This window comes from Pipistrellus hanaki (genome assembly GCF_964339955.1).
Source record: "Pipistrellus hanaki genome assembly, chromosome: 2".
NCBI classification, from domain to species: Eukaryota; Metazoa; Chordata; class Mammalia; order Chiroptera; family Vespertilionidae; genus Pipistrellus; species Pipistrellus hanaki.
In genome coordinates this window covers 137,720,981-137,745,359 of record NC_140504.1, presented here as the reverse complement: position 1 = coordinate 137,745,359, position 24,379 = coordinate 137,720,981, and the positions used below count along the sequence as shown (strand labels likewise).

The window sequence follows — 24,379 nt, the reverse complement described above, 5'->3', positions numbered from 1 at the left end:
GTTAGGCAACATAATCTTTGAAATTTCTTCTAGCTAAAACTGTATATGAATCACTGTACACTGTTTTTATGGTTTCTCTTACATTTCCTGGCATTTATCAGGTCAGACTGTTTTATATTTCTATCATATAGAGAAAGTAACAGCCTTTTCACTTATTCTCTGGGAACTTGGCCAGTGAGGAGTAAATGAAGTACTCCTCTTGCTCCCTAAATGAAGTACTGGGTCATAAGTGACAGACTTGTTTTCTTTTGTTGTTGTTTTTTAATCCAATCCTGTTCTCATGTTAGTATTTTTCTTCACTGTGAGTTTGTTAAAATTAATAAATTGAAAATTTCCATTTATGTATTAGTCTATAGATCAAAATTGTATTTTATAAAATAAAAATAGTTGTACTTAACCAATACATATTAACACATTTGTGTATTTGAAATACTTGACTGGCACATGATATATAGTCTCATACCTTGCAGTAGAACTGTATTGATTCAAAATAACCAAAGTTAAATAGCAAATACACTGTAGAGTATAAGATGTCATTATGTTTTTACATTTGCCAAAATTGAAATAAAATGAAAGTTACTTTGGTTCATTTTAAATAATATTTCTTCCTCCTAATTGAACAGGCAGTGCATGTTCATTGCTAGGAAGAAAAGTTGAGAAAATACAGAATACTTTTGAAGAACAAAATGAAAGTTTCTTTTAATTTCTCTTACTCAGAGATAATTAATCTTTCCTTCCCAGTCTCACCCACCCATTCTTACGTTAAACGTACTTTGAAATAAAACTGATGAACATAGCAGCATATATAGGACTATGGGATAATAAAGGGCATAAATAAGAGAAGCTTTTCCTTATTCTCTAGACTGTTGGCAATTCTTTTGTTATGAATCCTGAACTCTCACTTTCCTATAAGTTGATTTAAAGCCCTCCTATTTGCAAGCTTTATGAGGGAGTCTGTTTCTACCCAGCACAGTGTCTTGCACATAATATTTATTAATTTAAAATTTATTTAAGCCGAAACCGGTTTGGCTCAGTGATAGAGCGTTGGTCTGCGGACTGAAAGGTCCAGGGTTCGATTCCGGTCAAGGGCATGTACGTTGGCTGCGGGCACATCCCCGGTGGGGGATGTGCAGGAGGCGGCTGGTAGATGTTTCTCTCTCATCGACTTTTCTGCCTCTCTATCTCTCTTCCTTCCTCTCTGTAAAAATCAATAAAATATATTTTTTTAAAAATTATTTAATTGGCCAGTCTGTATACTAATCAATTTATAATTATTTTCTTATGTTATATAGCTAGAATTAGAATTAGTGGGTCAAAGGGAAATTTTTAAAGTTTGTTTTAACATACTTTTCATTTGTAAAAAGGCTTTTGCTTACAGCAGGATTGTTGTCAATTTAAGAGGTAAAAATAGTTCAGTCTCTTTCTCCACAGCACAACAATGCTTCTTTAATGTAAATTAACATACATGATTAGTGAATAGCTAATGATATAAGTATAAAACGGACTCTTGGTTAGTTCATCTGTAATTTCCCCCAAAATGTTAATTTTTTTTTCCTTCCCCACACAGAATGTTAATATTTTAAAGAAAATTTTGCACATTTGTTTATTTTTTGTTTGGGTAATTTTAGAGAAAAACCTTAGCAATATATGAAGACATTAAAATAAAAGCTGAAAATTCTATAGAAGTTTGATAGTTGGTGGTCTCTATTCTGATTAAAAGACTTCTGTTCACCTAATCGGCATTCACTTATAGATATTATGCCTTTTGTGGTTGTTATATTCATCTGGAAAATTCTCAGCCATTTAGTCATTCATGTATTGCTTCTCCCCATTTTCTTTATTCTCTCATTCTTGAGCTCTTACTGGATGGAAATGGATCTTAGGTTTTCTCATTTTATCTTCATGCTTTTTAATTTCATGTGTGAGAGTTTAGAGTACTTTTCTCAGTTGTCTATCTGCCAGTGTAATAATTCTTTATCTTGGTCTATTCTGCTGTTTAACCTATCCATTGAATTTAAATTTCTTATTGTTAATCCTTATCCAAGGATTTTACCTTTGATTTTTAGAGAGAGTGGAAGGGAGAGTGAGAGACAGAGAGAAACATCGATGAAAGAGACTCATTGATTGGTTGCCTTCCGCACTCGCCCCCACCAGATCCAAGGATCGAGCCTGCAACTAAGGTTTGTGCCCTTCACCAGTTTGCAGACTGATGCATTATTCTCTGAACAAATTGGCTAGGGCTTAATGTATTTTGATTTCTTTTAAACCCATCTAATTTTTACTCATTTATACTTTTTGAGTGCTCTCTTCCTTATATTTATTTAGCCTCCTTGAATTCTATTTAGCTAAAATTTATTTAGATTGTTTATAAATACTGAGGGTATTAATTCCACTAATGGTTTCCTTGTGTTTGTATTTGACCCATCTGATTAAATAACTAACTGCATTAAAGATATGGATGACATAAAAATTAAAGTACAGTAGAAATAGGAATCATGAAAAACTTGAAATATTTTTTCAACAGGTATTCATTTTATCTTCCATGCTTTTTCTAATCATGAATTTAGGTCAATAGTGAAATCCTAATATATAAAAAGCCAAGGGCCATCACGACTGAAACGACTGCATGGATGACCGAACAGCAGTCTGTGTGGGGCGACCAGGCCGGCAGGAACGGGGCCAGTTCAGGGCGACCAGGCTGGCAGGTGGAGAAGTTGGGGTGACCAGGTCAGCAGGGGGGACAGTTAGGGGTGATCAGGCCAGCAGGAAGAGGTGGTTAGGGGTGATCAGGCTGGTAGGGGGGAATTAGGGGCAATCAGGGAGGCAGGCAGCTGAGCAGTTAGGAGCCAGTAGTCTGGATTATGAGAGGGATATCCGACTTCTGGTTTAGGTCTGATCCCTGGAATCGGGTCTAAACCAGCAGTCGGACATCCCTCAAGGGTGTCCTGGATTGGAGAGGGTGCGCTGGGCTGAGAGCATCCCCCCCATGTATGAATTCGTGCACCTAGTACATAAGAAGCATAGTTAAAGAATGTAAACAGCAGTGTTTAATTAGAATGGAGTGGCTAAACTTGTGGATTCAGCAATAAAAGGTATAAGAACTATGTGTTTCTTTTATATATACACTAGAGGCCCAGAGCACAAAATTCGTGCATGGGGGGGCAGGTCCCCTCAGCCCAGCCTGCACCCTCTGCATCCAGGACTCATAATTGCTCATCTGCCTGCCTGCCTGCGGGTCACCCCTAACTGCCCCTCCTGACAGCCTGGTTGCCCCTCACTGCAAGCCCTGTTGGCCTGGTCACTCCACGCAGCCTGCTATTCAGTCTTTTGGTCATCCCTCACTAAGCCCTTTGCCAGCCTGATCATCCCATGCAGCCTGCTGTTCAGTCGTTTTGTTGTCCCTCAAGAACCCTCTGCCAGCCTGATCGCCCCACACAGCCTGCTTGTTCAGTTATTTGGTCATCCCTCACTAACCTGCTGGCCTGGTGATAGGCAGGCATCTTGTGAGGGCATGAGGATCAATTTGTGTATTACCTCTTTAGTATATAGGATAATTGGTATAAAATTTAGTTTAATGTTTAGGACATATTTAGGGTTGGTGCTTTTGTATCTCATCTCTGTACTTTCTGAGCATATTAATGAATTATAAAGGGATTTTTGTCACTTGATCCAACTTTGTTTTAAAAAGTTGAAAAGGGGCCCTAACCAATTTTGGCTCAATGGATAGAGTATCAGCCTGTGGACTCAAGGGTCCCAGGTTTGATTCTGGTCAAGGGCATGTACCTTGGTTGCGGTCACATCCCGAGTAGAAGGTGTGCAGGAGGCAGCTGATCGATGTTTCTCTCTCTCGTCGATGTTTCTAACTCTCTCTCTTCCTTCCTCTGTAAAAAATCAATAAAGTATATATATTTTTTTAAGTTGAAAAAGGTATCTACTATTTAGTTTTAGAGAAGGGATGAGATTTTAGAGTAGGAAAGAGTTGTGAATGGTGGATAAAAGTGTAAGCTTATAAACATAAATTAATGTAATGTATAATAGATGATGCCTATAATAGACATCATCTTCAGACAAAAATGATCACTAAGTATTTTCACAGACTATTTACATTCCTATGGCTAAATCATCTTACTTTTGTCTAGAATATTATTTCATTGTCTTTTACTGATTCCTGGCATTTGATATATATATTTTTTAATTGTTATTTAGGATAGAGACATAATTGAATAGATGAAATATCTCATTTCAGTTGTTCCAAAAACAAGAAAATTACATTTTCCAATAACTTTCATTGTAATTAAACGTTTTAGGAAAGGAGTAATTCCCTGTTTTCCCAAAAATAAGACAGTGTCTTATATTAATTTTTTCTCCCAAAGTTGCACTAGGTCTTATTTTTGGAGGATGTCTTATTTTGGGGGAAACATGGTAGAAAGTATTATAACTTTTTTTATCTGTCCTCATAAGGCTTTTTTTTTTTTTTTAAATCTTAAATTACTGACTATATTCTATGTATCAACCTGCTCCTTTCCAAAAGGTGTTTGAGCCATATCACAACAAAAGGTGGGAGTAAAAATGAAGTTATTAAAAGTTCAGGTTTATGAAAAGGAATAGGGAAAGCAACATGCTAACTACATGTGATTCATAGCTAATTCTAGTTAATAAGTTGCTATGATTGAATATCAGTTCTGCTCTTAAGCTTCTTGGAGTATGAGTTCTCTTTATCAGACATAGGAAAGCATGACTTTCTTAGAGTGACATATTTTCCTGAATTCTAAAAGAATACTAAGTAGTGTAATAGAAAAACTATTAACAGAATAAAACAGAACTGTGCCTAGCATAAGCCCTGCTCTTAAATTGCTCATAGTTTGTAGGGTGGTCGGATAAGAAAATGAATAATTGTTTAAATTGTATCCATACAGAGCATATTGGAAAGATATTTAATCTAAATTCTATGAAAGGTCATAAGCAGGAAATTCTTAGGAAGAATTATGGTGAACTTGGACAAAGTAAAAGTTAACAGATGGTTGAAGAAAGAAAAGGTAGTGTATTTTAAAGGTATAGCGTGCAGACTAGCTAAACCATGAGAGATTAGATTGTCTTTGTCAATGAACTTCTATAATTTTATTGAAATTTAGGAAGCAAACAGAAAAGAAATGGGAGTTGAAGTAGGCAAGGCATGTTGTTAACAGCCTTTAAATATTAATACCATGATTCTCTAAGCCATAGGCTATGGGATGCCTCAGCAAACGCTCAGGTTGCTGCAGTATATTTTAATTTCTTTAAGGGAAACATAGTGACACTATTTGTTGAATACCATGTGAACTAACTGGAATCAGTTAAGTTTCAATATTATATTATTCTACACTCCCTTTGTACAATGGAACAGCAAATGAAGGTGGGAATTTCCATTTTGATTTTAAGATTTGAGAAATTGTGAAGATATCAACAGGCAGACACATCCTATTATTAAAGTGACTATGGTTATTAAAGAATGGAATAAAAATGTAATTTTTTTCTTCTAGGTGGTATCACTTCAATGAGTTACTAGGTTATAAGTATTAAGTTATTTGAACCCAACTACTTAATAAATGGGAATTATTAGATGTTCCCTTTAGACTGGGGGGCATAAAGAAAAAAGTACTGAAACACTAAGGTCAGTAGGAACCCGGAAATTTAGAGAACCCCTCTGGGTTGGTATATTTAATGTTAAAAAACAAATTTGTGAAAGCAGTTCATGTGATGTTTTTTAAGGTTATAAAGATAAAAAGATATTTGGAGGAATGCAATTACCTTGAACTTTTTCATCTAAACATTGTTTGTCTCAGTGCACTTTACCTGAAGCTAGACAGCAGAAATGTGGGATTTTATTTTTTGCCAATAGTCTTATGTGCTAGCGTTTTGACAACCAAATAAAGTTGTATTTATAGACTTTGGAAACTGAATAAATGGATGATAAGACTTATAATCTAGACATTTTGGTGCAGGTAGAATATCTTTCTATATTCATATAGATAAGAATCACATTTAAAGCCAATAGATATAGATCACCAATCCCAGGAATTCTTAGTCTAAGATCCATAGAACCTAAAAATTATACATGCAAACATGTAATTTTCTTTGTTCTACTGTGGTTTTGTTTGTTCTGTTTTTGGTCAAAGCATCAAAGGGATTCTTGGCCTTAAAGCAGTTAGGAACAAATCTGTAGATCAACTACTTTTTTTTTTTTTTTTTTTTTTTTTTTTTTTTTGCATAGTGTATCTATTGGCACAGGTTTTTTTAGAGGTTAAAGATTAGATGTAAAAAGTATTTGTATAAAATTTTTTATTTTAAACATCAACTTTTATTGATTTTAGAAAGTAAGGCAGAGAGGGAGAGAGAGAATCATTGATTGGCTGCCATCTGCACGCCACCCACTGGGGATCCAGCCTTCATCCTGGGCATGTGCCCTGACTGGGAATGGAACCATGACCTCTGGGTTCATAGGTCAACGTTCAATCACTGAGCCACACAGTCCAGGTTGCATCAAGAATTTAAATAGAATTTAATTCTTGTGATGAATTCCCAAAGAAATTAAAGAAAATGTTTTAATTAATTAGATCTGTGGTTTAAAAGGCACATAAAGGGTGCACAGTAAAATGTAAGGTCTCTCTATCCTTCACAAACAATTTCTCTTTGAAAAAGTAAGCATTTTTTGTAGTTTATTTCTCAATTTTATTATTTTTTTCATTTTTAATAAATCTTTATTCAGATTATTACAATTATTCCCCCTTTTCCCCCCAATAGCTCCTCTCCACCTGGTTCCCACGCAAACCTCAGCTCTTAACTCCCCCCCACTGTCCTCATCCATAGGTGTATGATTTTTGTCCAGTCTCTTATCACACCCCCCCACACCCTTTTCCCCCTGAGAATCGTCAGTCCACTCCCTTTCTATACCCCTGATTGTATTATATTCACCAGCTTATTTTGTTCATCAGATTTTTAATTCAATTGATTTTTAGATTCACTTGTTGATAGACATGTATTTGTTGCTCATACCGGTAATTTTTATATTTACCTTTTTCTTCTTCCTCTTTTTAAAGAATACCTTTCAGCATTTCATATAATACTGCTTTGGTGCTGATGAACTCCTTTAGCTTTTTCTTATCTGTGAAGCTCTTTATCTAACCTTCAATTCTGAATGATAACTTTGATAGGTAGAGTAATCTTGGTTGTAGGTTCTTGCTATTCATCACTTTGAATATTTCTTGCCACTCCCTTCTGGCCTGCATAGTTTCTGTTGAGAAATCAGCTGACAATCGTATGGGTGCTCCCTTGTAGGTAATTAACTGTTTTTCTCTTGCTGCTTTTAATATTCTCTCTCTGTCTTTTGCTCTTGGCATTTTAATTATGATGTATCTTGGTGTGGTCCTCTTTGGATTCCTTTTGTTTGGGGTTCTGTGCGCTTCCTGGACTTGTAAGTCTATTTCTTTCACCAGGTGGGTGAAGTTTTCTGTCATTATTTCTTCAAATAGGTTTTCAGTATCTTGCTCTCTCTCTTCTTCTGGCATCCCCATAATTTGGACATTGGTACCCTTGACCTTGTCCCAGAGGTCCCTTACACTATTTTCATATTTTTGGATTCTTTTTTCTTTTCTCGTTGGGTGTTTTTTGCTTTTTTGTATTTCAAATCTTTGACTTGATTCTTGGGATTTTCCAGTCTGCTTTTGGATCTTTGTATATTATTCTTTATTTCAGTCAGTGTATGCTTAATTTCTAGTTGGTGCTTTTTTTTTTTTTTTTCAGAAATTTTGCAAGATTTAATTAGTACCAATAAAATGGGCACAAACATTTATTGAGAACACAAATCATGTGGTGATTTACTATGCAGGATTCATTCTTTTCTGGAATCCTCTCTTCAATTCACCATCATATGTTGCTGACTCCAGATATAGATCTCCAGTCCAGAACTTTCCCCTAAACTTGAAAATCACACGCTATGGACTTGGCATAGCCACTTGTTTTTTCAAATCTGTGTTAAATAGTTGCTTTTTCATATCCTCGAGGGTCTCACTAAATTTATCAGCCTTTTTTAGAAAATTCTTGAAAAATCTTATAACCATGTTTTGAACTCTATATCTAGTCATTTGCTTTCCTCCATTTCTTTCATTTGTGACCTGTTTCCCTTTGTCTTCAAATTTTGGTTGCTTCCCTGAGTTGTTAGAGTGGCTTTGTGTGTGAAGTATCCTATAGGGCCCAGTGGCTCAGATACTCTTGGTGCACCCCTTTGTGTGCACAGTCTTGTTGTAGTCAAGCCTTGATTGTTGTTGGTATCACTGGGAGGAATCGACCTCCAGGCCAATTGGCTGTGAGGATCAATTGTGTCAACGCTGATGGAACTTCTGTGCTGGAGACACCCTTATGAGACAAGACTTTCTTCAGTGGGGCTTTGGTGCTCACTGAGTCTGCCCCTTGAGTCTGTCCTTTATGGATCTGAGGAGTTGTAGTCTGGATGGTCTCACTCTGATCCCTGGGTACACTGGCTCTTGGATCTCCAAGGAGGAGCTAATTTAGCCTCTGCCTGAGGCCACCCAGCAGGAGCTACGGAGAGATCAGCAGATTCCTCTTCTTTGTTTGGGTTTTTGAGGTGCCCAGATGAGGCCCAGCTATGAAGCAATGCAAGCTGCCTCGGGGCCTTGGGCCTTCTTTTGGATTTTCTGGGTCTCACTGACTCAGCTGCAGTTTTTAGGTAAGTTTGGAAGTCAGAGGACCAGCCATTCATATGCAAAAGCCTCTGCGCTCAGCTTGGATGGGGCAGAGTCTCAGGGCAGAGCAAACAGCTACGGCTTTGTGGGGCAGAGTCTTATGGCAGAGCTTACAGCAATGGCTTTCCATCAGCCCTGCCCTAAGAGGCCCCTGGTTGTCAGTGTTCCATGAATTGCTGCAAGCACCTCTGAGAGAGAGCTGCCCTCAAGTTTTGTCCACTGCCAGATAGTCCAGTTTCTCCCCGTATGAATCTGGGTTACCAGAATCTTGCCCAGAACTGGAGTTCAGAGCAATTGGGAGTTTTTGTCTCCCTTCCACTTGAGAAAGCCATCCATGTAGTCAGTTGCCAGCCCTCTCTGCGCCTTGCCTCGTACCTCTACCTTTGCAGCTCCTGTGCATCTCAGTGTGCTTTTCTCTTTCCTTCTAGTTGTAGAATTTCCACTCAGCCAGCCTTCCTGTGGTTCTGGATGATGTCCATTTTGTCCTTTAGTTGTAGTTTTGAAATTGTTGTGTGAGGCTGCAGTTTAGGTGTTTACCTATGCTGCCATCTTGGTTTTTCCCTATTTCTCAATTTTAAAACCAACAGTATTATAATAATGGAGTATAAAATATTGAATGATGCACAAATAACTAAATATAAATTTGATTTTTTTTAGATATAGATTATATGTGCAACCTGATTTGATTTTCAATTTAAGATAACTGGTACAAGGTATTATATTAGCTTCTCTCAATAAGACATAATTTGGGTATATTTTATAGTGATGATGATTTTGTAGTGGGTCAACCAAATTATCAGTTGGGATAGCCATGCAATATACTAATAGAATTATGAATATAGCCTTTCCAACCCTTAATTCATTAAAAAGTTGTCAAAAGGATATAATTTTATTCTATTTTTGCCAATTTTAATTTTTTAGAGTGTTCTCATAGAAGATAAAATGGAATTTTATCTTACTACTAGTAGCCCTGCGCACAAATCCGTGCACCAATAGCTTATTGTAGGACCTGGCCACTCAGCGCCTGCTTCCCAGAGGCCTGCAAGCATTCCTGGCCATTCCAGAGACCCATCCATGGCCGGGTGTGGAAAGCTTGCCTTGTCACTGCGGAGATGAAGCAATCATTCCGCCAGGACTCTCACACTGCCTTCTCTCAGAAGCTGCTCACTGGGACTGGGGGACTCTGGTGGGGCAGAAAGGACTGATTGCTGCCATCTTGTGGCTATGGGCGCCACCATCTTTGTGACAGAGTGACTGTTAATTTGCATATTACCCTTTTATTAGATAGGATGGAACTTAATAATATTTACTTATTAAGTGACTTCAATGGGCTAAGGATTATGTGTGGACCTTCATATAATATTTTGAATTATTACAATATCTCTGAAAGGTGGCCAATATTATTTATTCTAGTGACCCAGTGCACAAAATTTATGCACATTTAAAAAGGATTAATTAGAGGAAATATTTTAATATTGCTATTTTCCCTTTCTCTATAATAGAAGTGTTCAGAGATATAAGAAAATTAGGAAAATGTATATGAAAATCTTCCTACTGTCAGAATCTGTGGCACTCTTGGGACTCAGAGTACGTAAATCCCTGCTGTGCCTCAAAATTGTGCAAGACTCAGACCCAGCTAGCCCCACCTCCATTGAACGAGATCCAGCCTGAGCCAACCCCACCCCCATCAAGCCCTGCCGGGTGGGGGGCACAGCTGCAGAGCCCTCCCATCAGCCCTGCCCTAAGAGGCTCCTGTCAGTGTTCTGTGCACCACAGTGTTCCGTGCGACACCAGGTCTGGGGCACAGCCTCAGGTTCTCCATCAAGCCCTGCTGGGTGGGGGGTGCAGACTCAGGGACCCCGTCAAACCCCACCTTGTGGGGGTTGCACAGCTTCAGGACCCCGTCAAGCCCTGCCTGGTGGGGGGTACAGCCAGAGGTTCCCTGGCCTGACGCCAGGGCGGGGGTTGCAGCCTGGTGTAACCCAGCCTGACATTGGGGGTAGAGGATGTGGCCTGAGGTCCCCTGGCCTTATGCAGGGGTAGCCTGTGGTCCCGTCAAGCTCCACTGGGTGGAGGATTTGCAGGCCCGGGTACCGTGCCCCAGCTAGCACCCTGCAGCCTCAGGTCCCTACTGATTCCTCCTTACGGCTGGTTAAGGGAACTTGGCTTCCACTGTGGGTGCAGCCATCATTTGAATCCACCACCTTTGCTGTGGGCACAGCCATCTTGTGTTACGGAAACCCCGCCTCCAGTGTGGGAGCTGTAATCTTTGTGATGGTCAATTTGCATATTCCCTCTTTATTAGATAGGATTTTATAGGGAATTAAACCAAGTTTGTTTTTTTTAAATAAATCTTTATTCATATTATTACAAATGTTCCTCATTTTTTCCCCCCTCAATTGCTCACCTCCACCAGGTTCCCACCCCACCCTCTGCCCTTTCCCCAACCCCCATTGTCCTCATCCATAGGTGCACAGTTTATGTTCAGTGGCTTCCAACAACCCCCACTCCCCTTTTCCCTGAGAATCGTCAGTTCACTCCCCTTCCATACCTCTGATTCTATTATATTCAACAGTTAATATTGTTCATCAGATTTTTTAATTCCCTTGGTTTTTAGATTCACTTGTTGATAGTTATGTATTTGTTGTTCATAATTTTTATCTTTATTTTCTTCCTCTTCCTAAAGAACCCCCTTCAGCAATTCATATAATTCTGGTTTGGTGGTGATGAACTCCTTTAGCTTTTTAAAATTTTTTTATTAGTGAAGCTCTTTATCTGGCCTTCGATTCTGAGTGATAGCTTTGCTGGGTAGATTATTTTTGGCTGTAGGTTCTTGCTATTCATTACTTTGAATATTTCTTGCCATTCCCGTCTGGCCTGCATGGTTTCTGTTGAGAAATGGGCTGACAATCGTACGGGTGCTCCTTTATAGGTAACTACCTGCTTTTCTCTTGCTGCTTTTAATATTCTCTCTTTGTCTTTTGATCTTAGAATTTTAATTATGATGTGTCTTGGTGTGGTCCTCTTTGGATTCCTTTTGTTTGGGGTTCTGTGCTCTTCCTGGTCTTGTAAGTCTAATTCTTTCACCAGGTGGGGGAAGTTTTCTGTCACTATTTTTTCCAATATGCTTTTGGTATCTTGCTCTCTCTCTCCTTCTGGGACTCTCATAATTCTAATGTTGGTTCTTTTGAACTTGTCCCAGAGATTTCTTACACTATCTTCAACTTTCTGGATTATTTTATCTTCTTGTTTCTGCGGAAGAGTGTCCTCTGGCTCTTTGTGTTCCAAATCTTTGTCTTGATTCCTGGGCTCTTCCAGACTGTTTTTAGGACTCTGTATAATATTTTTTATTTCAGACAATGTTTTCTTTATTTCTAGTTGATTCCTTTTTATTTCTAGTTGATCCCTTTTCATATCCTCATAGGTCTCGTTTATTTTATTGGCTTTTTCTAGGAAATTCTTGAAAAACCTTATAACTGTAGTTTTGAACTAAATATCCAGTCATTTTTTGTCCTCCATTACTTTCGTTTGTGATCTGTTTCCTTGTCTCGGTGTTTTCGCAGCTTCCCTGAATTGGTAGCCTTAAAAGTCTCTGTGTTCAGCTTGGATGGGGCGGAGTTTCAGGGTGGAACTTACAGCCTTGGCTTCCGAAAGCCCCGCCCTATGAGGCTCCTGAGTCTCAGTGTTTCTCAGTGTCCTTTGGTACTTGCTGCAAGCACCTCTGAAAGGTGCCCTCAAGTTTTGCCCGCTACCAACAGTCTAGGCTCTCCCTCAATGAGCCCAGAAGTGGGGTTCAGTTCAGTTGGAAGTGGGGCCCAGCACAGTCTGGAGCTTTTGTCTCCTTCCCGCTAGGGCAATCTTCTGGCACAGTCAACTGTCCGTTCTCTGCGCAAAATGTGTGCGCCTCTGGGACTTCCATTCGCCACTCCCCTGGGTTTCTGTCTTACAGCCCAGGCCCCCTCTGTATGAGCCTGGGTCCCCAGAGTCTGGCCTAGAACTGGGGTTCATCACAGTCTGGAGCTTATATCTCCTCCCCCTAGGGAAAGCCAGCCAGGTACTGAGCCTCCCCCTCCTCTCTGGCTCTGTCCTCTCCGCGCGCGCAGCGTGTCTCCGTACCTTAGGCTTTTACAGCTCTGATTTTCCTTCTGGTTTTCTCTTTTCTTCTAGTTGTAGAATTTCCAGTCAGTCGACTTTCCTGTAGTTGTGGATAATGTCCATTTTGTATTTTAGTTGTATGTTATTGAAATTGTTGTGTGAGGTGTATATATGCCGCCATCTTTGGATTCTCTCTAAACCAAGTTTTTGATAGGTTAAATAACATACCCAAGAATCAGAGTTTGGGCATTGGATCCATCTTGGATTCATAGGATATCGAAAATCTAAATATTTTTATACAGCTTCAGTGTATAGATATGTTGTATTTATTTTAATATAAATTTGTCAGATAATGCTACTTAGTTGATAGAGCGGTTTTTGAACTTAGGATTTTATACGGTTATAATAAAGTTAAATAAGTAGTCTGTTGCTTATTAAGAAAGAATTGAATATAATATAATTAATAAAGGATTGTTTTATATATAGTTTATTCTTATGCTGTGAATTTTACTGAGCAGCTAACTTTCCTAAACCCTTACATATGTATGTTTATTTTTTTCTATAGGGAGATTCCCGAAGTCTTCCATTTTCTGAGAACGTGAGTGCTGTTCAAAAATTAGACTTTTCAGATACAATGGTGCAACAGAAATTGGATGATATCAAGGATCGAATCAAGAGAGAAATAAGGAAAGAACTGAAAATCAAAGAAGGAGCTGAAAATCTGAGGAAAGTCACAACAGATAAAAAAAGTTTGGCTTATGTGGACAACATTTTGAAAAAGTCAAATAAAAAATTAGAAGAACTGCATCACAAGCTACAAGAGCTAAATGCACATATTGTTGTATCAGATCCAGAAGACGTTACAGGTATATATATATATATATATATATATATATTTATTTTATTTATTTTTATTTTTTTATTTGATGTCTATATGGTATACTAATAAGAAAAATAGTATTATTTTAAAAAAATAGCAAGTTTTGTGATATATACTTTTTGGCATTTCTGAAAGTACAGAGTCTGTATTTTTTCTTACAGTTAAGGTCTTGTTTTTATTCTGTTCAGAAGTGAATTGAGCCGAGACCGGTTTGGCTCAGTGGTAAAGCGTCGGTCTGCGGACTGAAAGGTCCCAGGTTCGATTCCGGTCAAGGGCATGTACATTGTTGCGGGCACATCCCCGGTAGGGGGTGTGCAAGAGGCAGCTGGCCGATGTTTCTCTCTCTTCAACGTTTCTAGCTCTCTATCTCTCTCCCTTCCTCTCTGTTAAAAATCAATAAAATATATATTTTTTTAAAAAGTGAATTGATGAATATGAAAATGAATTATTTAGTTAGAGATGAATAATTCTGCTGCCTACTCTCTTATCCTTTGTCAGTAAGATATTATTTAGAGTTATTTTCCAGTATTAATGTTTTATGCACTTACCTGATTCATCCTTGTAATCAGCAGCTTGAGTTTGCCAGATGACTTTTTAAAGTTAAAAATGTATTTTGTAACTAAGGGCTATTTTTATTCTTTGCAAATGTAATTAATCAAGCCTATGACCTTTGTTCTTTGTGCTTTAAGCAACTAAATTAACAAACCACTGGTATATTGTTTAAAAAAGAAGAAAATTTGCTGAAAGCAGTTTGGCTCAGTGGATAGAGTGTTGGCATGAGGACTGAAGGGTCCCAGGTTCAATTCCGGTTAGGGGCATGTACCTTGGTTGTGGGCACATCTCCAGTAGGGGGTGTGCAAGAGGCAGCTGATCGTTGGTTCTCTCATCGATGTTTCTAATTCTCTATCCCTTTCCCTTCCTCTATGTAAATAATCAATAAAATATATTTCAAAAAAATAAAAATATTTTAAAAGCCAAATATTACTTTTTTTCTTAAATATGAAAAATAGAAGGAAAATATAAACATCAGTGCAAATGAAGAATATCATTTTTAAACAGTAGATTTAACAAATGTTCATGTTGGAAATTTTTCCAGTCCTACAGAAAGTAAAAATAGAAAGACTACTACCTCTGTCCGACCTAGGCATTCTCTCTAAAGGTAGTATTGTTTTCTGTTGAGTATTCCTCCAGAAAAAATATTTCTATATTTGTATCAATATTCATCCATTCATATTTACATACTTTCTATAACTTTTTACTTAAAAAATCATTTAATGTACACTTATCTAATAGTTTTTTCTTTGAAAGGTGATATTTTGAGTAAGGTATTTAAGCTCTATAACCGTTAATTTTTTCATTTGCAAAGCAAAGGAGTGATATATGTAGCATAGTAATATATGTAGCACTAGAAATTTTAGAAGAAATTGTGATCAGGTAATAAGAAATAACAGATATAAGTAAATTGGAATTTAATTAAGAAGATAATATATTTGACTAAGAAGCTCAAATGACCAATTTCAAAATTGCATAAAATACTTCTGATACTAGTTTATTTGACAGAATTTGTTTTAATGTCTCAGTTTCAACGTGTGGGACTTACCATAGGGATATCATTTGGAGAACTCTATGTAGAGATTTCATTGTAAGAATGAAAGATTCATTGTAAGATTCTGTTGTAAGAATAATTGGATCTTGAAAATAAAAGAAATCATAGAGAAACAAGCCTTCTTATTTTAAAGCTTAAATAATTCCAAAGATGTGAATGATAAAGTTAACTAAAAAGAATTCATCAACTCCTCAGCTAGTAGTCACTTATCCCCACATTCAATAATTATGTTATAAATGGAAATTTGTATTAGGAAAATGCTTTTTTTAGCAATGTTATATAAACTTTGAAATAGCCTGTTCTGTTGGAACTCTGCTGAGCTCTACATTTTTTGCCCATTACTTCTTTGAGGTCTAAAATAAGAAACAGCGCTGGAGTTTTAAACTCTGTTTATTTAGAGAAAACATTTTCCTCCTCACAAAATACCCATAACTTCTTTGCACTTGGAATATAGAAGATTTTTGCTACATAAAAGTCCAGTTTCCCCAGTCCTTTAAACATTTTTTAACTTTACTAAAGTATAAATGATATATGATAAAATGCACATATTTTAAGTTTATGATTTGATGAGCTTTAACAAATGTATGTACTCAGGTAACCTTCACTACAACCGTTAATTCTGAACATTTTTAAAAAATATATATATTTTATTGATTTTACATAGAGAGGAATTGAGAGGGACAGAGAGTTAGAAAAGTTGATGAGAGAGAAACACCCAACAGCTGCCTCTTGCACACCCCCCCCGTGGATGTGCCCGCAACCAAGGTACATGCCCTTGACCGGAATCGAACCCGGGACCTTTCAGTCCGCAGGCCTACGCTCTATCCACTGAGCCAAACCGGTCCCGGCTAATTCTGAACATTTCTATCACTTCAATGGTTCTCTTGTATACATGCATCTCAATCTATCTCCCCCATCTCTGGTTTAAGCAACCATTGGTCTACCTTTTATCACGTTAGATTAAATTTGTCTTTCTAGAGTTTCATATAAGGAAATGACATTTAAGTCTTACGTACTATCAAATTTCTTTTCTCCCTTAAAAGCCAATTTGGATACCCTGTGAAACCTTCCCTGACTTTCTCTGATTGTCTTCTCTCTTCTGCTTTGTCCCTTCATTATTGTATTATGTTATATTGTACATGCTTATATCATTTACTAAACTATTCTCCTTGAGGACAGGGATGTGTTTTCAAGATTTATTATAGAATCTGCAACAAGGTAGGTGTTTAGTTATGACTGTTATAGCCCAAAATACAAACAAAAACATCCCAGCAATTAAAAATACTGTGTTATTTGAGGTAATTAATACCAAATCATAATTTTTTAAAATATATTTTTATTGATTTCAGAGAGGAACGGGGATTGTTGTTGGTATCACTGGGATGAATTGACCTCCAGGCCAATTGGCTGTGAGCATCAGCTGTGTCTACTCTGGGAGAACTTCTGTTCTGAAGATGCTCTTATGAGACAAGACTTGTAAAATTGCAAAAACCTCTGTGTTCAGATTGAATGGGGTGGAGTTTCAGGATGGAGCAGACAGCCTTGGTTTCCCATCAGCCCTGCCCTATAAGGCCCCTGGGTCTCAGTGTCCCTCAGTAATTGCTGCAGGCGCATCTGAGACAAAGCTGCCCTCGAGTTTCGCCTGCTGCCAGACAGTCCAGTTTCTCCCCGAATGAGTCAGGGTTCCCAAAATCTTGCCTGGAAGTAGATGGAGTTCAGCGCAGTCGGGAGCTTTTGTCTCCCTCCTGCTTTAGAAAGCCAGCCGCGTACTCAGCAGCCCGTGCATTCAGCAGTCAGTGTGCATGCTCCTCTAGACCTCTGCCTTCCGCAGCTCCTGAGTATCAGTGCACTTTCTTTTTTCCTGACAGTCCAGATTTCCCCTGAATGAGTCTGGTTTCCCAGTGTCACGCTCAGGACTGGAGTTCAATGTAGTTAGGAGCTTCCTTCTCCCTCCCATTTTAGAAAGACAGCCACGCATATACACAACCCCCCGTCCTCTCCTCATGCGAGTCTCTGTACCTCAGTCTTTTATAGTTCCTTTGAGTCTCAATGTGCTTTTCTCTTTTCTTCTAGTTGTAGAATTTTCACGCAGCCAGCTTTCCTGTGGTTCTGGATGGTGTCTGTTTTGTCTTTTAGTTGTAGTTTTGATATTGTTGTTTGAGGCAGCAGTTAAGTGTTTTCTATGCCGCCATCTTGATTTCTCCCCTTTAGTCTGTATTTCTGGTTGAAATTCTCTTTTTGAGGTAAATATATTTTGTACTAAGTTGTGAACTTTTTTTTTTTTTTTTTTTTTAATTTTAAATCCTCACCTGAGGATATGTTTATTGATTTTAGAGAGAGGGGAGGGAGAGAGAGTGAGAGAGAAAGAGAGAAAAAACCTCAATGGTTGCCTCCTGAAGGTGCCCGGACCTGGGACTGAACCCACAACCTAAGTATGTGCTGCAACTGGGAATCATATCTTTAAAAATATGAGATTAAATGATCTGTAGATCTCTAACACTTGAATTCTTTGATTAAATAGTTTTTAAAAAAAATGATTTTAGAGAGGGAAAGGAGGGATGAAGAGGGGAAGGGGGAGATCTTTTGCCTCCCTTTTACATTGGGTATGTGCACTGACTAGGAACCGAACCCACCACCTTTTGGTACAGGGACAATGCTCCAAACAACTGAGCCACACCAGCCAGGATTGATGATATACTTTTTAAAAAATTAATACACAGTAAAAGGGCTTTATTTTTTTTTAATACCATTTCATGAATTTTAATATATGTAATATGTTCCTCTAGCAACCACTGCAATCAGGAAAAGCAACAGTGCTATCCCTTTGTAGTCACACTATCTGCACTTCATATCTCCTGGCTACCACTGGTCTGTTTTCTGTTACTGTAGTTTGCTTTTCAAGATTATCATATAAATAGAATCATAAAGTACATAACCATTCAGCACTTACTTTTCCTTTTCTATATGTACATATACTATATATACATGTGTGTGTGTGTGTGTGTATTAATTTCAGAGAGGAAGCGAGAGAAAGAGAGAGAGAGGGAGAGAGAAATATCCATGATAAAAGAGAATCGTTTATCGGCTGCCTCTGCATGTCCACTAATGGGAATTCGCCCTGCAACCCAGGCATGTGCCCTTGACCAAAATCGTACCAGGGACCCTTCAGTCCTCAATACTATGTTCTATCCACTGAGCTAAACTGGTTAGGACAACACTGACTCTTTTGCTCAGGTCATTGGTTTTTTTATATTTATCTAGGTTTTTGCACTTACCAAAAATTCTTTTTTATTGCAGAGTAGTAGTACATTGTATAGATGTACTGCAGTTTGTTTGTTCATTTACCAAGAACATTAGGGTTGTTTTCCAGTGTTTGGAAATTTTCAGCACAGCTGCTATAACTACTCATGAATGGTTTTTTATGTGAACGTGTTTTCAGTTCACTTTGGTAAATACTTAGAAGTGTGATTGCTAAGTCATATGTTAGCATATATTTAGCATTATACACAACTGCCAGAACATTTTCAGAGTGGTTATAGAATTTTTTATCCTCACCAGCATATATGAGAGTTCCAGTTTTTCACAGCCTCTCCAGCACTTGCTATTATTAATATATATTTTAAACCAGTCTAACAATGTATAATGATTGGCGATATACATCATGGTAATCAGAGGGAGGAAAGAGGAAAAATAAAGTAGCACCATCTTAAGGAGAATTTATGAAATAACTGTGGATGGCCTGGGTACAGAGTTTTGTACAAAATGAAGTCTTTTCTACTAGGAGATGTAAGGTGCAGTTTTCAAACATTAAGATCTATATATATGAAAGGCTAAGCGATCGGCCAACTGGCCTGTAGATATGATGCACACTGACCAGCAGGGGGCAGGCGCTCAATGCAGGAGTTGCCAAATGACAACAACTTTGCAGAGTGCCCTCTCGCAGTCTGTGACTCTTTGGGGGTTGTCGGACAGCCAATTTCGACCCAATCTCCACAGGCCAGGCCAAGGGACCCTACCTGCCAGAGGAACCCTGCTCACTCTGCAGACGTCCTTCAAGCCCCAGCGCCACCCAGATGCTGCTGGCCAGGGAGGAACCATGGGAGGTTGGCTCCAGGGCATATCCACCGTCTCGCCCAGTCCTTCCCCACCAGCCACCTTCAAATTAATTTCTTTACAATGTGCACAGATCTGTGCACTGGGCTTGTAGTTTAATATAATAGATATAAGCAGTTCTGAATTTTTAATTTAATTGTAGAGAGAGGAGAAACATAGATTTGTCACTCATTTATGCACATTTTGTTGTCTACTCATTTGTGCACATTCATTGATTGATTCTTATATGTGCGCTGAGGATCAAACCTGCAACCTTGGCATATGGGGACAATGCTAAAATCAAGTGAAATACCCTGCCAAGGCCAGTTCTAAAATTGTTAATGCCTTGCTTGCTTATTTCACCTTAAACAAAACAAAACAAAACAAAAACAAAAAAAAAAGGTTACAACCCACAATTTTATCCACGCACTTTTGATAAAATAATAATAAAACTAAAACAGAGGTTGTACCAGCTATAAAATATTTCATCAAAATTACTTCAGTTGGCAACATCTGACAAAGGTTATCCTGAGTACTCAAAATAGCTGGTTAATCACCCATTAATAATAAGTGAGCATTCATTATAATCTGAGCAGGTTCCAGATGTCTTTATAAGGTAAGTATATCTGGTTAAATAAGAACGTTAGATTTTAGGGGAAATATAAACTGTTAATATAACTGTAAAACATGGCAAGATTCTGGAGAAGTTTATTTTTAAAATACCAGTTTATAAGTATCAAGCTAAAACCCAAATGTTGACTAACGAACAGTAACTAGGATACTTACAGATGACAGTTTGTGAAGGAGATAGATTAGCTAGTGCTTCAGCATGCTACTACTTTTACTAGTTTAGATTTGGCTATGTTTACTTCTACTATATTTTCTCCTTTTTTTTTTTTCCCCCCTCAGTAAATATTATAGCTTCAAACCAGAAGCAGGATCACTTTATGAATATTGAGCATTGGGAGTCAGTTGGTTATATAATAAAGACTAAAGATTATATGATCTGAGGTCTGATCTCAGCTGAAGCATTACATAGTTGTGTGGTTACATGCCACTTTCAATCCCTTCAGGTCTTGTTTTTCTTATTTGAGACCTATGTCAGAGATGGAATCTAAAGGTTTGTTACTTGACATATAGACTTACATTGGAGAGCAAAAGTAGAAAGAAAGGGAGGCATCTATAGTAAAAGTCAGGTTTTATTTATGGATTACTAGAGTCATGCCATTAACAGGACAGAAAACAAGCAGAAAGATTTACTAGTAGAAGTTGTGTTCCAGGAAAGAAGAGTTCACTTTTAAATAGGATTAGAAGAAAAGCCAATAGGACATTCAAGTAATATCCATAATGTTATAAATTACCAGATGAAGTCCAGAAAACCCATTTTGGATTGAAATACCACTTGGAAGTACCAGAAAATATAATGTGGTTAATTCGAATCTACTTAATTCCACTTGATTTATATGCCATTGGTGTTTATATTCTAGTTCTACTTTATCTTTAATTTCACAAATTAGATCTAATTATACTTTCTTATATAGTCATTGTTAGTTTACAATCGCCTACATATTTATCATTTTCTCTGTCCATTTCTTCATATTTCACAGACCTTCTAGAATTTTGTTTCTTTTTCTTTCTAAAGGTAGACTGTAGAAAGATAATTTTCCTCATATACAATTCTAGGTTATTTTCTCTCAGCAATTGGAAACTATTATTTCAGTCTTCCAGTGTTATTGAGGAGGAGGCAGCTATAGTCTAATGGTTGAAGCCATGTAGATAATGTCTTTTTTTCCCTAGTTTCTTTCTGTCTTCAGTGTTCTGGTGTTTGAGAATAACTTTTTATATTCCCTTCCATTAGATCTGCTTGGGATTTGTTGTGTTTCCTGAATCTGAGATTTGTGTATTTCATTAATTATGGGAAATTCTTAGCTCCTTTTTTTTTAAAGTTTTTTTTTTTTTTTTTTTTTAAGTATTTTAAGTATTTAAGTAATACCTTCTGTATTCCCTCTATTCTTTCATTTTGGAACTCCAATTGGATGCATGATCATTTCTTCAAGTCTGTCTCCATTTCTCTAATACTCCTTTTACCTGTGTCCACTTTGCTCTTGATCACATATATTTCTAATATATATTGTGTTCCAAAAAATGTATATACACTTTTACAGCTGATAGCTCAATTGATGTTTCTTTCTCTTCAGATTTAAACCATTGAAATATGTAATTATTCAAAGTGTATATACATTTTTGGGGCACTCTGTATATATTTTAATACTGGAAGTTCTATTATAATCTTGGTAATTTTTGATAGTGTCTCGTCCCAAACATTCTTTGATACTCCTTATATTTAGTTTTCATATTAAATATACTTTATTTCAGTCTGAATATGGTAATGACAATAAGTAAAATCCTTTTCATACTACTATAGGTTTTTCTTACTTGTGGTAATTTTTTTCCCCTCCCATCTGAGCTTTGTGATTTCTACTGTGTGTATATTATATTTTCACTGGAACTTTCTCTGGGGGAATTACTTTAGGTCTGTATTTAAAGTGTCTTCTTTCCAAGAGGATGTGCATTTCTGTAAGATGCCTAGAAGCATTACCAACCTGAATCCAGTTAACAGAAAATTTTAACTTAAGATAATATGAATTCCTCCCTCTAAACCACATGTGTCAAACACAAGGCCCTCGGGCCAAATCCAGCCCGCCAGGCCTTGCAATGTGGCCCGCACCTCGCTGTCATCACTGCACTCCGCTGTCAGTTTATGACATTGTCAGTTTATGACTGTTCAGTAAACCATTCGGCCCGCGATTTAGGCTGGATTTTAGATTTTGGCCCCTTCTCTGATTGAGTTCGACACCCCTACTAAATTATGAGAAAGGTAGGAATTTTAAAAGAATACCATTATTTCTCTGCCCAGGCATCCCAAGCCAAAGACAAGTCAAGAAATAATTTAGCCATTATAGATGGCACTGTTTGAGATTCCTGTCTAGAACCCACATTTTATTCCATAAGGATGAGGAACTAGCAAGTCTCTTTAAAATCAGAAAAGCAAAAGCATTCTCAGAAACATAAAGCTACAGATGTCTAGTTATATCTGTAGTGGGATTGGGTCACATCACTGCCTGGCTCTAGCCCCCAACTGCAAATGAGACTGAGAAATCTTGTTTTTTCACCTGCTTAACCTGCTTCTTACTTCAAGCAAAAGAGAAAGGCATTGAAATGGACGCAAAACTCTGGGGAGGAAGGGCATGTATGGAAGTGGTGGTGGGGGGGCGGGCAATGATAAGATATGTACACATATAATCACTTTAAAATAAAATAAAGAACTGCTGAATATTTGGAAGAAAAAAAAGAAAGGCATTGATCATGAAGTTTTAAGTTAGCTTATAGCATCAGGCACTTAAAAGTTTGCAAATACTATTTACGTTCTTCTACAACTCTGTAATATATTTAAGGAGTCTTGTAGCACTTTGAATTTTATTGGTAACTAGTGGCTTGGTGCATGAAATTCATGCGCAAGGGGCGGGGGTGTTTGTTCCTCAGCCTGGCCTGCACCCTCCAATCTGGGACTCCTTGAAGGATGTCCTACTGCCAGTTTACAGGGATCTGAAACTGCTGGCTCCTAACTGCTCACCTGCCTGCCTGATTGCCCCTAACCACTCTACCTGCCAGCCTGCTCGCCCCAAACTGCCCCCTGCTGCTATCCTGCTCACCCACAACTGCCCCACCTATGCCAGTGTTTTCGCCCCCAGCTGCCTCCACTGCTGGTCTGCTCGCCCCTACCTTCTATCCCCACCGGCCTGCTCACTCCAAACTGCTCCCCCTGTCCTGATCACCTCCAACTGACCCCCACTGATGGCCTGCCTGCCCCCAACTGGCCCCCCTGCTGGTCTGTTTACCCCCAACGGCCCCGCTCCCACCAGCCTGACCACCCACAACTGTTGTCCCATCCTGGCCTGATCATCCACAACTGCCCTACCCTCTTGGCCTCCAACCACCTCTACCACGGCCCTGCCACCATGGCTTTGTCCAGAAGGTCTCCTGGAAGGTCTCCCAGTCTAATTAGCATATTACCCTTTTACTAGTATAGATAAAGACCTCGTGTACGGGTGGGGGCCAGCTGGTTTTCCCTGAAGAGTGTCTTGGATCAGGGTGGGAGTCCCACTGGAGTGCCTGGCCAGCCTGGGTAGAGGGGCTGATGGCTGTTTGCAGGCTGGTCAAGCCCCCCAGCAGGGACCCTCACCCCATGAGGGTGTGGATAGCCTGGATGAGGGGCTGAGGGCTGCTTGCAGGCTGGCCATGGCCCGTGGTGACCCAAACTCCCAGCCCCTCCTTTTTTGCTTTTTTTCAGCGCCTCCTTGAGTGGAGGCCATGGCTGACTGGAAACAGGTATCTGAGATTTATTTATCTTCTATAATTGAAACTTTGTAGCCTTGAGTGGAGGCCAGGGAGGGCAGGAAGCTTGGCTTCCTCCATCGCCAGGGGAAACCCAAGCCTCCTGCTCACACTAGCTCTGTGGCTGCTGCTATCTTGGTTGTGTTAATTTGCATACTCACTCCTGATTGGCTGGTGGCTGTGGCTTGTGGGCATAGTTGAGGTACAGTCAATTTGCATGTTTCTCTTGTATTATTCAATAGATAGGATTATAATCTTCAATTATTTTTTATGAACTTATAGTTTCCTATGATCTCTATTTTACATAGTTATCAAATTTATTGGCATATCTGTGTATATCTGTAGTAATATTTCCTCTTTCATTACTAATAAAGGTAAGTTCTTCATTTTTCTCTCTTGATCACTTTTCTTGCTATATTTTGTATGCAGTTCCCTTTACCAAAAAAGAAGTTTTTTGACTTTACTGATTCTTTTTTTATTTGTTCTGTTTTGATAATCTCTGCCCATTTATTACTTTTTTTTCCCTCTCATTCTTTAGAATTAGGTGGCTATATTTTTTTAAAGGCTGCCAGT

At 38.3% G+C, this 24,379-nt stretch overlaps 1 protein-coding gene across 1 annotated transcript in view; it reads left to right on the top strand.

Annotated features, from left to right (window-relative positions):
- The window catches only part of PKN2 (protein kinase N2), a 151,773-nt gene that overhangs the window by 38,692 nt on the left and 88,702 nt on the right, over positions 1–24,379 (top strand). Inside the window, exon 2 of the mRNA XM_084872309.1 lies at positions 13,399–13,699. Coding sequence (XP_084728435.1) covers positions 13,399–13,699 — 301 coding nt within the window. The remainder of the gene's footprint in view (positions 1–13,398; positions 13,700–24,379) is intronic.